Source organism: Cyprinodon tularosa, unplaced genomic scaffold (assembly GCF_016077235.1).
Source record: "Cyprinodon tularosa strain WSP-4 unplaced genomic scaffold, ASM1607723v1 ctg1121, whole genome shotgun sequence".
NCBI lineage: Eukaryota > Metazoa > Chordata > Actinopteri > Cyprinodontiformes > Cyprinodontidae > Cyprinodon > Cyprinodon tularosa.
Genome location: NW_024037918.1, coordinates 14904 through 30000, shown reverse-complemented (window position 1 = coordinate 30000; position 15097 = coordinate 14904). Strand labels below are relative to the sequence as shown.

Here is a 15097-nt window from a genome sequence, read left to right as displayed (position 1 = left end):
ACCTTGGGAACAGAAAAAAACTTTCACTCTCTTGGTCCTAATGCCAAAGTCTCCCATGTCTGTTACAAGAAGGCAGCTCTGGTTTGACTGCATTTTGCAATATAAGGGGTTCAGTTATTCTTGCCATGCATGGCTTTTTGGCCTCTATAACTCTTTCTCACTGCAAATTGGGAAATAAGATAAATGGGCTCATTTACTCCCTAATTTTCTTCAGATGGTAGTCATCCAGCTCACAGTCATTCCAAAAAAAGTAAAAAACAAACCACTCAAAGTGGTTTCCAAATTTTGAGACATTTCACTTCCCATCCAGAGAGCTTTATCAATTCAAAATGTCTGGAGTAATTTGGGCTCAAGGCTTTTAGAGTAGCCCAACAAAAGCCTGATTATGGCTCAGAAAACATGCAAATAGAACTAAAATCAGGTCCACCCTTTTTAATATCGAGACGTTCAAGGCGTTGTTGTCCTACCCTAACTGGTGCGCTTGTTTTGACCACCTGCATGAAGGTGCGCATTGAGGTGATTGTGGGAATGGATCAACTCTAACGCTGCATTATAGGTTTTTGAGAGCTGAAAGTGAGAGTCCACCCCTTCTGTTTAAGATTGTTTTTTCTCTCAGTGTAGATGCTTCCTTCAAACCCCTTTCAATCCACCTGACTTAGTCAGAAATGAGAAGATTCTAGTCCTCAAATGAGTGTCCTTAAATGTAAGCTTTACTTTTTTTGGTATCGAATCACCATCTTTGCCATGTCCTCTGTTAAATATTTGCCCTATTTTCCTTTATTTCATTTATTTTATATTGCAAGATCAAAATGCAGCTTGAGTTCTCTGGGCTTTGTTGGACCCTGTTTGCATGCTTTTATTCTTAAAGCCCTCACATCTACTTCCTGCTTATCAGTCGTTGTCAACAAACTTCACATAATTGCTTCATAGTGTGGACGTGCAGCACTGTGGGCCTTCATGTTCTTATTATAATAAGCCTGTGGAGTAAAAAGCTGTTTACTACTTTCCAGCTGAAGTGTTTGACTTCATTAAATTATATCTGATCTGTGTATAAAAGTTTGGTTTGGAATAACATCTCCACTGCTTATTCTAAGTTAAGAATCAGATTAAATTAGTTATTTCTACAGGTTGTTAAGCTTTAAAGTATGCTCTAGTTTTAATTCTTTTTCTTTAGAGAAGGGAGTCAGAAGGCACAGACAACACTGTGGGAGCGCAGCACATGGATTCTGCTTGTTGTTTATTTCAGGGGGCTCTTACTCTTACACTCTGGCCTTTGGATAGTCGATTTATAGTTCCTTGGATTGGAGCTTAGCAACTGTGCAACACAGCCATGCAGATCGGGTTTCTCAAAAGCCCCCTTCCACCGAAGCATTCGGCTTGACGAACACTGCCTGCTGGGCAGCTTGGTCTCCATCAGCCTAGCAGAATCCCCCCTGGTGTTTACACATGAAACTTTCAAGGCATTATATACTGATTAAAATCATAACCAGTCTGTGAATAAAATGTTTCAGGTTGTAAGACTAAACATATAAGAAAAATTACTTTTAGTTTATAACTGGAGTTCGGGAAGCAGTTGATTAACTTAATACTAGAGGATGTGACTAAGATTTTTTAAAATGGATTTAAACCAGGTGAAACTAAAATGTTTCCACTTGAATTCTGGATAGAGCACATTGACAGACAAAAAAGATTTTATCTTAAAATGCAAAAGTTTTTACAATTTTCTCATAATTGCTTTTATTTTGCCTTGGGATTATTAAAGTATTTCTGATTCTGATTCCTGGTTGATGGGACAGGTGTTGTGAATCAAATGGTGCCCAGCTTGAAAGAGCTCCTGTGTGTCATTGAATGTGTGCATTGATGACTGAAAGAAATCTTCTGCCTCCATTTATCTGTTTAAAGTGTGTAGAATTCATGTTGATGTGTATTTAAAGACATTTCAACTTTTGGAAAAAATTGCAGGGGGAATATTAAAAAAAAAGCCTAATCAACCGAAACTTTCGCGACCCCCATGTAGTACCTCCGTGGACCCCCTAGGGGTTGCGGACCCATTGTTGAAGACCTCCACTTTAGGGTATTGCTCAATGCTCAAATTATCTGTAAATGATTTCTTGACTATAATACCTTCTTGATATCAGAAATGGACCGATACATCGGTTGGTTCATATTTGTTTTTACCCATATTGTTTTTTTTTGTTTGTATTTTTTTTTTTTTAAATGTATCGTTATTGGCCGATATCTGCATGCAGCAGCCATGTCTTGATCATGTAAAGAACATGCATTACTGCACCCAATTAGCAATCTATTGTTAATGTTTCTTTTTCATTTGTTACTTTTCTGTTTAAAACCGAGACTTCAGTAACATTTGTTATCAGTGTTGGTTTTATCATGTATATGAAGGAAGAAAAGTAAGAATTGGCCCAAAAATATTGGGAGTGTACATCAGGAATCTGTTAAAATTATTTCAAAATAATTGCTATCTAGCCTTAAAAACCTGTATTGGTTGATCCCTAGTAACTAGATCCTACTCTAATAGATTTGAGTGCATGTATTGGAAGAGAGATCCTCATCAGTTTGTGATTTATTTATTTTTTTCCCCTGAATGTTCGCAAATATTTTGCAAGGGGTGCCTTATAGTCAGTGAGTATTTTCTAACAAGGCAGGGTTTTTCACTTGTCATTCATTCTATTTATGTAAACAGATATATTTTAGGGAAAGACAGGAAGTGACTGTACTGAAAAAAAGTTTTAATGCAGATTATCTTTTTTCTTTTTTTTCTTTTCTCCAAAGCAGACCAAGCTTTTGTGACGTTGGCAACAAATGACAATTATGCCAAGGGAGCAATGGTTCTGGGCCAGTCCCTAAGGAACCACAACACAACCCGCAAACTGGTGGTACTCATAGGACCTCACGTTGCAGAGCCTTGCAGGTAAACAGGCAGTGCTTTGAACTGCTTGTTAAAGTCCAGCATGCATGTTAACAGGAATCCCTTTGCTTGTGCTTTAGGGATGCACTGCACTCCGTTTTTGATGAGGTGATCATGGTGAACGTGATGGATTCAGGAGATGCAGCTAATCTGGCTCTGATGAAGCGGCCAGACTTGGGCGTAACAATCACCAAACTGCACTGCTGGACCCTTGAGCAGTACAGCAAGTGTGTGTTCATGGATGCTGACACACTGGTAAGATGGACAATCTGCACAAAGTATGTCATTCTTTAAGACTTAACTTTTAATGCATCCTATGAAGTAAGTTGCTTTTTTTGTATTGCCTGTATGCAGGTTCTGTCAAACATAGATGAACTCTTTGATAGGGAAGAATTGTCTGCAGCTCCAGATCCTGGTTGGCCAGATTGCTTCAACTCAGGAGTTTTTGTCTTCAGGCCGTCCAATGAGACGCACAAAGACCTGCTCGCGTACTGTGCTGAAAAAGGCAGCTTTGATGGTGAGTGCCAGGAGAAAATGGTTATTGGGAACCATTTCTCCTTTTTATATATTGAAAAAAAATAAAAAATTCTTTACTAAAGCTATCCCAAACTTCAAAGAAGTGACACCAAGTGAGTGTTTAATAAAATTTGAAGTTGCTGTTGGTTGCATAGATTATCAAATTTGCAGATCTAACCTCTTGATGTTTTTCCAAGTTTAGAAATTGGTATTCTCACATCTACAGATTTGAGTATCATCGCTTAGGCATGAGATTTTTCTTTACATCAGGGTCTCTTATTTAATTAAAATAAATTGATCTTCATGTCTATAGTTGAAGTCTGTGAAGATGAATTTGAATTGATTTCTAAAGCTGATAAAATTAATGTTGCTTACAATGAACTTTAGGAGGTATAAGATAAGGACAGCAACTTTTACATACATGTGAACATGTATAAAATATCTATCCAAGTGATTGGAGAAATCATAGGATCATCCAAGAGACAAAGCGGGATACTTAACAGGTTTTAAATCTACCCTGATCTTTAAAAGTACTATGCAGTGATCCCATCCTCCTCTAAGCAGAAACTTAAGCCAAGGTCAATTGGTGAGAACTCCAGACTCACAATTATTGAAATCTAGATGTAAATTTATCTTCATAATAGCTGCCACTGTAAACAACTTTCAGAGCTTTTTTTTTTTTTTCAACCTCCTTGTACTACTTTTGTAGGTAAGTTCTGCACTGGCTGCATAACTCATTGTGGTAGCGAATGACTTTCTTCTTCTTAGAAGTTAAAAACTAAGCTAGCTTTGAGAATGTTGGGTGTCTGCCATACCATCATAAATCTGTCAGTTTTATTTCTCGCATGATTAACCCTGAGAAGATGAACTGGAGGAGCAAAGGTACTGATGTTTGTTCTGATGGGAGCTGACTTGAAAACCTACTTGTTCATTTAGCTCTGATACTGAACCTAAACGCTCACTGCAGCCAATTAACGCAGATCTCATAAATTTCTTTCTGAGACAAAGAAAGGATTTCCAATACTGAATCAAATGCATTGTTTCAACATTCATACTATATGACAGAAGTAGAGTATGAATGAGTATGAAGTTTGTGGCTTTAGACCTAAGACTTCCATCATATCATCAAAGTGGTAGTTTGCCCAAAATGGCTTCAAGCAAATTGAAAGTTTGAAACAATTATTGCATCAGAACTCAAAGGTGAAATGGTGCTTGCACATAGATGTTAACAAATTGCCTGATGGGGGTATTACTTCAGTGAGGACAATTACCTGGAGCTGCTTGATGCAAAACTCTTAACTTTAAGAGGAGACCATATATTAAATGCTTTTACTGTGTTTACATATTATTTTTGTGTAAATATGAGGGGAACTTGCTTTCCTGAGGCAAAAATATATCTTTTATGTAACTCTTTGTAAAAAGTCATTATTGGCGTCTGCAGAAATGCCCTAGATATAAAAATATTGTGTGGTACTGTTTACAATTTTAGGAAACAAGCCCCCTGCCTGAACCCAGCTGTAGGCACCTGGTGCTGTGTACAGTGTTTTTTTCACTAATGGTATATTGGGTATGTGGATGTGTTGTCTGCGCTTCTTTCAGCATCTATTTTTATATGACAACCAGTGTATGAGAATGTACAGAATGTATTTTTGTTATGTTAATCATTCATGTACAACATGTTCTGTGCTCTGACTCTACAGCTGAGTGAAAAGCGGGTTGACCTCCCAAGTCCTCTGATTTTTGTTCCACAAAATGCCTTGACCAAATTATGCTGTTGTGGTTAAGGGTTTGCCTGTGTGTGCAGGTGGAGACCAGGGGATTCTCAACAGTTACTTTAACACCTGGGCGACGGCGGATATTTCCAAACACCTCCCTTTTATCTACAACCTCAGCAGCATTGCCATCTACTCCTACCTTCCAGCTTTCAAACAGTGAGTTCTTGCTCAGACGTTTCTTTATTATATACATTGGAATATCATGCCAACCCTTTTTATTGCCAACCTTAAAGTTGTTAAAATTTTATTAAACAATACTGGAGTTTGGTTGGTGTATATTTATAAAGTGGTAGGAAAAATGTATGTATATTTTCTTCTTTTGGAACTCATTCTTTTCAGTATGGTGTGCACCACAATACTTGGTGGCCCAGGATAATATCCACTACAGCCGTTTCAGCTTATTTGCAAACTGAGTCCATTTGTGTGTGTAGTTGAGATGGATCCAACATCTTAAAAAGCAAGGTTTTATCAATTATCTGAAAAATATTGTTGCTCCAAACCTACCAAGACGTGACCATCCATCTAAACCAGTGATGTCCAAGCTTTTTGCATGTGGGAAATCTTAAGTTGTAGGTGCTTATGGGCCAAAATTGGAATGGATTCTTAAACTTAAAAGAAGTGTAAATTAGGGCCGGACGATAATTTATTGATATATTTTGATCGATAGACATGTGGCGCAATAGGAAAAAAAGAGGGTAGATAAAAGACCCCTTTTTCCACCTGGATTCCAACTCTTTTTCACCCTCATATCCCTCCGTTGTTGCACAAATTTGCCCCCACTTGCTCACCACGTCGGTCGTATCAAGCCTAACAGCTAGTTCGTGATTGTCCCTCTTGTGTTGTGGAGTGGAATACCATGGCGCAGACCATGCTTCAATATTGGCCATAAATCAAAAATATCTGCAACAAACTCACTGCGACACACTACTGCGGGGAGTATAACCAGCCCTTTACACACCATGCTAGCACGGATCCACGCCCCCTAGTGAAGATCTACGATACTACTGCTCTGTAGAGGTAAACAAGCAAACTAACATGGCGTCGCCCCTAACATTCACAAAGTTATTTTTTGTTGTGATATTTCGTTGTTTGAGGAGAGTAAGGTGAGGAAGGCAGCCTTTGGTGAATTTACTTGACAGTCAGCTTTTGGGAAGTTGATACACATTGATGTCTGGCACGGTCTGATTTATGGCTCCAAAATTATGCCTAAAAATCTTCAGGTTGAAAAAAATATTTGGCAAAATGTTCTCTAGTCATTTATATTCATGTCAAAATGCTATAGACTAACACCTATTTAAAATGTTAGCAAAATTGATGCTGGTTGAATCACATTTCATTTAGATTTTTCAGGAAATATGTATAATGGCAAAGATGACATTTAATCCATCCATCCTCAAATTGTTGCACCTATTCCTTCAGCTTTGGTCAATTGGTCAACAGTAAGAAAACTATCCACTAAGCTAAATTCTGACTGCAAGGTCTGCTTATATGTGAGGCAACACAGATTAGGTGAACCTCCCGTTAGTGACATTAAGCGTCTTTTGGATGACGCTAAGTAACTGTGGCTTGATAAGTTGAGCTCAAGCTGTCAGAATTGGACGTCCATGTCTGATATTTATGAGAGTTTAAGAAATGCCTCTCTGGTCTTTAGTAATTGGTGCATTTTGCTCCTTCATCTCTGATGGAGGGGGGGCTCTCTGTCATGCCATAGCACCATCGACCCAGTTGGAACTGCAGAGTTGACCATAATGGCTTCTATTTAAGATGCAGAGGAAAAACACAAGGATGACTTTGTGAACCCTGAGTTGGATGTTTCTGTATTTGTACATCTGAATGAGATGAGTTGGTCCTCACCATGTTGAACACAAATGCATTCAGGTGATGGATTTGGGACGCTTCCAGAAGCTGCAGAATGGGGGGGGGGTCTTTAGGATCTTTTCTCTAAAATCGCAATAAAATTTTTTGAAGTATGTGGGTGTAATGGAGGAAAAAAGGGGTACAAATCCTTTAACGCGACACTAATTCTTTTGCCCAATAGAAGCAGTCTATATAGATTTGCCTACAAAATGAAGCAGATATTTACACATGCAGCTTTATCCAATGCACCTTGCTTCCTGTTTTTATTTTTTGTTTTAATCATTCCCTCTCGTGACACCCTTTTCTGTGGAACTGCACTGAACTGTTTGTTTGCTTTAGGCTCATCCAAGGTCAGTTCGGCAATCCTGCATAGTTGTGGTTTGGTGTTTAATTACAAGAGGGTATGCAGAACTTTGTCCAAAGACTTGGCTTTCTGCAGCTTTCTTATTGAAATCTGCATTTGATGTTAAGACTGTCTAAATTGGGTGATATCATGAAAAGTGTTTTTTTTATAGTAATTACAAAGCACATTTTAAATTAGTTTTGATATCTCTTTAAATTGGACATTAAATGCTTGAGTTCTTTTATACTGGACTTTTTTCCTGTTAGTTAAAGCAAAATTTCAGTGCTAGCACACTGTATGTAAAGCCACAATTGTATCCCCCAGGATTTCTACAACAGATAAAAAACGCTTGACTTGATGCATAGTTGAGTGCTTTTTTTTGATCTAAAGTTAATGATCCAAATCATTTTTTTTTTTTTAAAGCAGTCTTTGCAATTCAAACATTTTTTGCAAACATATACATTATGAAATGATGCATGCAATTTTCCTAATATAATATGTCAAGCCTAATTTCAGTATAATGATTTAATATTTCTCATCCTTCGCAGATATGGGCACGATGCAAAGGTAGTGCACTTTCTGGGCAAAGTGAAGCCATGGAACTACTCCTATGATGCCCAGAAAGGTGAGGTCAAAGGTAACTCCACATCTCCTGACCAATGCCAGATGCACCCGGACTACCTGCTCCAGTGGTGGCAGCTGTATGCCACATCCGTCCTGCCATTAATGCAGAAAGCGTATGGTGACACTCCGTTCAGCAGCGGCTGCGTGGTCCAGAAGAGCTGTCCTGTACGTGAACAGTGGTTTGTCATGTAGATGTAATTGAGAAACGGGTTGGTCTGTGTGTGTGTGTGTGGTTGAAATGAAGCAATGATAGATTTCTTTAAACTTGTCATGTAGCACATCTGTTGTAGCATGTTACAAAAAAATTGTGAAAATAAGAGGGTGCAGCTTTTTCTATTTTCTTTATGGTTGCAATTCAATAGAAATTTAAAGTTGAATTAAACTCCCAACAAAATAGTTTGGGTTGACATTCCTAAGCTGCAGTCTGTTGCCGCTCTGTTCAGTGCTTGCCAAACTAGATGGGAAGTTTCCATGCAGTGTGGTAATGGGCTTGGTAGTGAAATAGCTGGCAGTCACATGATGAAGGGGGGGATGGGTACTGCCAATACCCAGAGCTTTATCTGTTCGCCTGGAGCAGGACTATGTTGTATCAGTGACAAGTTTACACAGGCAAGCAGCAGAAGGTTACTGTGCACTTTCTCATGGAAGATTTTTATATATATATATATATATATATATATATATATATATATATATATATATATATATAGAGAGAGAGATGGGATATACTACCTTAAGCCAGTTTTTCTTTGTTAAATTTCTTTATGTAGTTTGTTTTTCCAAGATGTTACTCTTGAGCAACAAATTATTTTTTAAGGTAAATATTAGACATAATCAAAGCAATAGAAATTACCTGGTCTGACTGCTGGATTATTGGCACAGAATCTGAGTGGTCTGCTGTGTCTTTATGATGGTGATCAGTGTTGTTTACCTAGCTAACAGGAAACTGCAGCAACTGTTTCCCAGAGAGTTTACATTGTTGCCTTTAAACCAAATTTCCGATTGGCTCCCAAAAATTTCCAAATGCAGACTCTTTGTGTAGAATTTGTTGTAAGCCTTCCATCAGTGCTGAAGATGGTTTCCCTTTTTTTTTTTTTTGCCCTTAAATCTTGCATTTTCTGTGGCTTCGTTTTAAACACGTTGGTGAGAATAAAAAGGAGCAAACTTTAAGTCCTAATTCTGTAACTACTTTTAAACCCAAGAGTAGTCTTATTGAGCTTTAATGGATCTGGATTATTGAGATTTTGACCAACTGGTGGCTAGTCAAGAATAGCTGGGTTGTAAATCAGGTAATTTAGACAGACATAATTACACTCTATAGGTATAGGAGGTTGAAACTTTGGCAGGTCAGTTTGGTTGCTGTTAAGAGGCTGGAAAATGATAATGAATGAATTAACACAATAAACCCTCGCCTCAGTAACTAAAATCTGATCATTCTTTTTGCAGATTAATCGCTTTTTCATATTTGCACCTTTTTACTTATTTACTACTCTTGCAGTGGTTGGCACACAGAAAGTAGGTGGTTCTGACCAGAAGTTTGGTGGCTGTCTTTTCTTCACTTGGTAACTTTATCAACATGCTTTCAGTGACATGGCTTCATGTTTTGGTCCCTTATGTGGGGATTTTTAAACAAAGTTGCCAACCAAATACAGCCACAAATCCTTTGCAGTAAAAGTTTTGTCATTCTTTGCCTTCTTCTGAGTTGGCCTTGACATTATATCAGGGTTATGTTGATAAGTACAATTAGCAAGTTGGTTCAGTCTCTGATTTTCATGATTCCTTCTGTCTAGATAGCTGTCTGTTGCAGGGGATTTTGTGTGTGTTTTATGTTCACACATGCAACTTTTAGAATGTTTGTCTGTCTCTGCAGCTTTCGAGCGTTCTGGTTTTTGTTTTTTCCTTTCTCCTGAAATGAGGCGAAATACCTCTAAGATCATACAGTTTTGATATAATTCGATTTGTAAAAGATTATTAATTTTCTGATATTGATGCATCTAGAAATTTTATTTCCCACCCCAAATGCTTTGCATAAAGTGCAGTTATGAGCAATGAGGTTTTCACCATAAGGCTTTATGCAGTTCACCTTTCTTTATTTTCCAGGAGGCAAATGTTGCACATAAAGAAATTTGGTAAAAAAAACTAGAAAAGTAGTATCAATTCCTTCATCTCTCAGGAACTGCCTGCATACTCTTGCAACATGAGGCCAAGCATTGTTGTGCACCAGGAGGAACCCAGGACCCACTGCACCAGCATAGGTTTAGAAATGGGTGCAAGGATTTCATCCCGATACCTGATGGCAGTCAGGGTGCCGTTGTCTAGCCTGTATAAGTCTGTACGGCTCTCGATGGAAATCTCCTCCATGCTCTTGAGGTTGTGCTGGGAGACATGGCAAACCTTCTGGCAATGGCACATATTGATGTGCCATCCTGGAGGAGTTGGACTGCCTGTGCAACCTCTGTAGGGTCCTCATGCTAACAGTAGTGACAGTGACCCTAGCCAAATGCAAAAGTGGTGAAAAAGAGTCAGAAAAGATGAGGAGGGGGGAAAAACGTCAGTGGCCTCCACCTGTAAAACCATTCCTGTTTTGATGGTTGTCTCGTTTTTGCCCCTATAGTGCACTTGTTGTTAATTTCATTAACACCAAAGCAGCTGAAACTGATTAACAACCCCCTCTGCTACTTACCTGACCAAATCAATATCCCAAAAGTTTAATTGATGTTACTTGATGCTATACTATGATTAAAAAGTGTTCCTTTAATTTTTTTTAGGTGTGTGTGTGTGTATTCTCTGTAAATCTAAATGGTGATGGTGACATGCAAAAACAGTGCAAGGAATGAAAAAATGTCAATTACAGAGAGGGGGGTGTCTGAATCACTTGAGGGAGGCGTAGAGATTGATGACCACAGGCAGGAATGAATTCCTGTGGTGCATCTGGGTAAAAGGAGTCTACTGAATTGTTCCTTGGACTGAGGGACACCTCTGGTAAGAAAAAAAAATCATTAAAACATCTAACTTTTCAAGTTATCCTGTACACAGACTCTCCTAAAACCTAACCTCCTTGGTGGAGGTAAAACTCTGCAAGTAGCTGATCCTTCCGCCAGTGGTTCCTATTAACTGGTTACAACAAAGTGAAGCCAACATGAAACCAATATAATACTGCTTAAGAGGCTTTAAAGTATAGAAATGTTTATTTTCTACCCACTGACTTTTTATTCAATTTAACTTAGTTTAAGATTTAGAATTGACACATTTGTGTCAAGTTTGTCTAGATTATTTTCACTTGTTCTGATATTTTTGTTTCTGTGATTAGATTAAGTATCCTAAAGCACTAAAAGTGTTTTTAAAGCAGAAAGGACTGGGGGGGTGGGGCCAGTGGCCCTGAAGAAAGTGACTTGAAAAGACTCTTTTTAAAGTATTGCTCAAGTTTCTGTAAATGATACGCTTGCTTTGTCTGAATTTCAGGATAAACCTCATGAGGACGTGAGAGAGCAGCCAAAGCCTTCTACTCCCCCTTCCTCCCAGACCGTTTCGTCAGAGGAAAGGAAGCAGCGCTGGGAAGCAGGCCAGATTGATTACTTGGGCGATGACTCCTTCACAAACATCGAACAAAAACTCAACTCTTTCCTCAAGTAGCGGGTGTCTGAGGGAGTGTGATAGACAGCGGTTCAAGCTCTGGGATTAAGAGTGGTGGGGGGATCTACCACCCATTCTGCCAAATGGAGAGTTCTACATTCATTTTGAAGATTTGGCTTCTTTTGGCAAATTTCCCAAGCACTACAACATTCACCGTTTTTCTTTAAACAGTTTACCCCAATTCAGGCAACATCTTCTTGCTAAAAGTTTAAGATTGGCCTGTCGGAAGTTAAATGGGTCTAGAAATGATTAATCTTGTATTAATCTAAGCACTGTGAATGGTAGAATGATTTAGACATTTATTAAGGGTTTAAAAATAGATAACCCCTAAGTGCTAACCTTTTATAAAATAAACTCTTCCGATACTTTTACTTTAGCCAGTTGTGTTGGTTGATATTCTGAATGCCTTCAGGAAACCACCTTTCTAATTTGACTAAAAAGTACCAAAAAGGGACATGCCTGAAGTGCGGCATCCTGGTTATGTTTTTTTCTTTGGTTTGCATTGTTCAAGTTTTCATGCCCCTTTTTAAATTTGTTAACTTGCTATTCCTTCTTGGACTCAGCTAGATGAGTGCCAAGTCAAACATTTTGAACAGTTAAAAAAAAAGAAAAAAGAATTCAGCTCCAGAATCCAGCCCCCAGGTATATTTGCAATAAGTCTGTTTAGAGCACAAAGCATATATGCAACCGGCTCCCTCTTCCCGTAGCCACGGCTTTAAACAACTGTTCACCTCAAGAGAGTATGGAGGAGCGTTCCTGTCTGTGCTGCTTGACACTCACCAGCTCCCTGTGACTTCAGCTAAATAACATCTGCTGTATTGTTAACTTGTTTGCATGGCACAGAGTTAAAAAGCGGGTTTGTAATAAAGTGCTTCCACCCACGTCCAAAGGTGATTTAAAGTTTCATGTGTATTTATGCACTCCTCGTATACGTTTCTATTGGAATCCCTTCGGTATTTGTGCCCTGGCCTGCATTTCATCAGTTTCCTCTCTGTAGTGTAACCTGCTGCCTTACTGCCTGCTGACAGTTTACAAACCCCTCCAACCTTATCTGCTGCTGCTATTGTGTTTCTGTGAACCCCCTCTTCCCTCATGAGAACAACCTCTTTACTACCACCTGTGTTGGTCAAAGTATAACCTACAGCACTTAATGATTCACTCCTCTGTCCATTGCACAGACTCCTAAAAGGAAAAAAAAAGTGAAGTTGATAGTAAGTCTGAGAGCAGCGTGTAGGTGTGGATAATTGTTGTTTTAAGACCTTTTGATGCATGTTTCCCAGCTGTTAACTGTTCATCACCTTTAACAAATTAATAAACCTGTGAAAAAGAATATGCTTTCTGTTTGACTGTCTGAGCTGAGGATTTTCTATGCACTCAAATACACCTATGATAATTACATATACAGGGTGGTAAAAGGTAGTAAATTGACAGAACTCTGCTTAAGGCCATTAAAAGGTAACAGAATTTGATATGGGAGCAAGGGCGTAGGAATATGTTTACAATTGGGGGGGACACATGTCGGAAATCTGAGATTCGTAAATATTCAACAGAAACATATCTTAAGTACACTACTTAAAAAAAAGGCTATTTAATCTTTTACTTTATTCCTTTATAAATGTGTCTTGCAAAAATAATGCATTTAAAATTTACATAATGCATTTGTTCATAAGATGTGAGCATATCACCAAACAAAATGACTGGAGTCTTTTATTAAGCAAAGGGAGATGTCTTTCAAGGGCTTCAGCCCTTGGCATATTTAGTGTCCGCATACGCATTAGAAAATCAAATATTTCAGTTTGATTAAAAACAATTCAGTAGGCCACAGAAGTGCAAAGTTTGATATGTTTTATTTTGTCAAACTTGCAATAATGGTCAAAAATGAATTTATATAGGTTGACTGACAGAGGGAGCTGACGGTGTGTTGAAGAATTATGGACAGGCGCTTTGAAGCATCTGGTTCAAAAACGCATTCTAAACCTTTGGTAGAAATCCATCTATCCTTCCATTTTCTGTACACCCTGTCCCTTAGTGGGGTCGGGAGGTGCTGGTGCGGGGTACACCCTAGACAGGTCGCCAGTCTGTCCAGACCTTTGGTAGAAATGGCGCCTTTAATTCCAGTTTGCAGTACAGAACAGAGAAAACTACAGAGTTGTCAATGTTGTGTTAATCTGTTTATAGTCTAAAAAGAGGAGCCAGCAGTTTATTTGAGGAAATAAAGGTGCAGAAGTTAATTAGTTGGTTAATTAGTGGTTGCACAACCAATGCGACCGCCACTGCTAAGATTTAAAATGAATTCTCCCTGTGGTTTTAACTAACGATCAGGAGCACGGCAGGTATAACATCTGTCCATTTCGAGGAATGAAAACCACGAAAAAAATAAAAAATCCTCGTAAAACTCACGCCCAGACCGGGCTAATTTCAACACAAGTTGTGTTAGGTGACTGTTACTCACACTGACGTTTCTCTTTTTAAACTAAGTCCTACTGCTGTTTCAGCCTTTTAGTTGGTGGTGGCATTGTACTGAAATGAGATATATATAAAAAAAAAAAAAAAACATTTTGGCTAGCGTGGCAAACGTCTAGAGAAAGTAAGCAGTTAAATATTGGATGAGTGATCAGCCCAAGACTACGGAAGAGGATAGGGCCACTGAAAAAAAAAAAGAGTTAAGTGATTTTTTAATTTTATTTCAGTTTAATATGGGAAAAAAGTCAGAATTCTGACTTTTTTTTCTCAGAATTCTGACTTTTTTTTCCTCAGAATTAAGACTTTTTTTCTCAGAATTCTGACTTTAATCCCAGAATTCTGACTTTTTTTCTCAGAATTGTGGATCTTAATGTAGATGGGCACCATGAAGGAAGAGATGCGGAGCACTCAGCTTCACAAAGATGCGAGTTGTTTGAGGTGGCTAGTGACACATTGGTGGAAAATGACAGAATTAGGCAACTTTTTACGTGCCCGAGGGGTCCCCTCATTAATGGAGGAGCAGAAGGTCATTAAAACAAGAGAGCTAGTCTCTAAAACAGACATGGCTATGGCTTGATGTTAACATTTTGTTATATTACATTTGTGTTGTGTTTTCCAAATAGTGTAGAAAATGAATGGTGGGTTTATAATGTTTACCTTTTATGAGCAGGACAGTAAGCAGAGAAGTGTAGCATTACCTCCAACTAGTTAAACTCACAATTATGAAGTGATTCAACAAATTCCTCAAGTAAAAAAGTGCAACTTTTATTTATTTTTTACCAGATTTGTTGATTAATTTCAAAATTATGTATTCCTTCCAAATTTCCAAATCTGAAGAATTTTTTAAACCAATATCTACATTATTTAACATTTAGTTTGTTTTATTAGTACATCCTGTTATATTTCTTTAAACGTATATTTTACATTTTCAGCAGATTTGAAATTGTGTGCTTGTGTAAA

The 15097-nt window shown here is 38.2% G+C and overlaps 1 protein-coding gene across 2 annotated transcripts in view; it reads left to right on the top strand.

Annotated features, from left to right (window-relative positions):
• LOC119793451 (glycogenin-1-like) overlaps positions 1-13004 on the top strand; it is a 24039-nt gene extending 11035 nt beyond the window's left edge. Inside the window, exons 2-7 of one of the 2 annotated variants that reach the window (XM_038300683.1) lie at positions 2794-2929; positions 3007-3181; positions 3281-3443; positions 5247-5373; positions 7966-8206; positions 11504-13004. In XM_038300683.1, the coding sequence (XP_038156611.1) occupies positions 2794-2929; positions 3007-3181; positions 3281-3443; positions 5247-5373; positions 7966-8206; positions 11504-11674 (1013 nt within the window). In that variant the 3' untranslated portion in view covers positions 11675-13004. Of the gene's footprint in view, positions 1-2790; positions 2930-3006; positions 3182-3280; positions 3444-5246; positions 5374-7965; positions 8207-11503 lie in introns of both variants that reach the window. The other variant, XM_038300674.1, reaches the window with a different exon arrangement.
• The last annotated feature ends 2093 nt before the right edge of the window (positions 13005-15097 follow it).